At 42.7% G+C, this 1,402-nt stretch overlaps 1 protein-coding gene across 1 annotated transcript in view; it reads left to right on the top strand.

Annotated features, from left to right (window-relative positions):
* SARC_01440 (hypothetical protein) overlaps positions 1 to 1,402 on the top strand; it is a gene marked incomplete at both ends in the record, with an annotated part of 6,994 nt that overhangs the window by 3,665 nt on the left and 1,927 nt on the right. The window contains one exon of the mRNA XM_014304861.1: positions 1,121 to 1,300. Within this exon, the coding sequence (XP_014160336.1) occupies positions 1,121 to 1,300 (180 nt within the window). The remainder of the gene's footprint in view (positions 1 to 1,120; positions 1,301 to 1,402) is intronic.

The following is a 1,402-nucleotide window of genomic DNA, read 5'->3' as shown; positions in this document are numbered from 1 at the left end:
ATGAAAGGTCTGTGTGAGGGAGTGTGTGTGTGTGTGTGTGTTATTTAGCTATATATATACATCCATCAAATGAGTTCTAAGAAAAGTCTGGGTGGGTGTTATTTAGCTGTGTATATACATCCATCAAATGAGATATATGAAAGGCCTGTGTGTGAGAGAGAGAGTGTGTGTGTTATTTAGCTATGTATATACATCCATCAAATGAGTTCTATGAAAGGTCTGTGTGTGAGGGAGAAAGAGTGTGTTTGTGTTATTTTGCTATGTATATACATGCATCAAATGAGGTATATGATAGGTCTGTGTGTGCGAGTGTCTGTGCTATCATCCTACTATCTACGCTCGTAGGGTTGCAGGGTTCTTATCCTTCAGTGGTGATGATAATCTCTAGCGCGCCTATTAATTTCCATGGATGTATGTCTGTATCACCAGACAGTCCCTATGCACTGGTACGGTGTCTTGTATTTGCAAACAGTTGACTGTGCATGTGAAATTTGTCGGTCGCTTTGAAAATACTACACATCTGACCTGCTTCCGCTAGTCTGGGAAGAACGTGGTTTTAAATCTACCCCTTGGTGGTTTAATCTACCCCATGTTGGTTTTACTCTACCCCATGGTGGTTTTAAATCTACCCCATGGTGGTTTTAATTTACCCCATGGTGGTTTAATCTACCCCATGGTTGTTTAATCTACCCCATAGTGGCTTTAATCTACCCCATGGTGGTTTAATCTACCCCATGGTGGTTTTATTCTACCCCATGGTGGTTCTAAATCTACCCCATGGTGGTATTAATCTACCCCATGGTGGTAGGTAGAGCAATCGAAGCGTTGATACTACTATGTCACCTGTTAGAAACAGGTACACTATGGTCAGGTCCAAATGTACTATAAGCTCAACACTCACACATTTACCTCTCATGCTCAGTGTGAACCTATATATATAACACGGTCTAAGAATAGAACAAACATATCTATAAGCTCAATACTCCCACACATACCTCTCATGAACAGTGCTTAGAAACAGGTGCACTAGCTCAATACTCAAACATCTCCCTTTCATGCACAGTGTGAACCTATATTTCGAACATGGTCTAATAATAGAACAACCATATCCCACCCACAGGCGGCGGATCGGAAACAAATGTTGCTGGCGGTCAGTGCGTGGCTGATAGTCAACAGTATGAACTCTGAGCGTGTGCAGGCCAATATGTTAACCATCCAGAATGTCACCAATGTGTGGCGCAAGCAATGCTTCCAGTACCTACTGGATAGGCACACGGACTTTGGCAAGGCGACGGCACAGGTAGGAGTGGTGGTGAATGGGATTGGATGTGTATGCGAGTATATATATATATGTGTGTGTGTGTGTGTGTGTGTGTGTGTGTGTGTGTGTGTGTAGTGTTGT

The sequence above is a fragment of the Sphaeroforma arctica genome, assembly GCF_001186125.1.
Source record: "Sphaeroforma arctica JP610 unplaced genomic scaffold supercont1.56, whole genome shotgun sequence".
In the NCBI taxonomy this organism is placed as follows: Eukaryota; class Ichthyosporea; order Ichthyophonida; genus Sphaeroforma; species Sphaeroforma arctica.
This window is presented reverse-complemented; position numbering and strand designations above follow the sequence as displayed.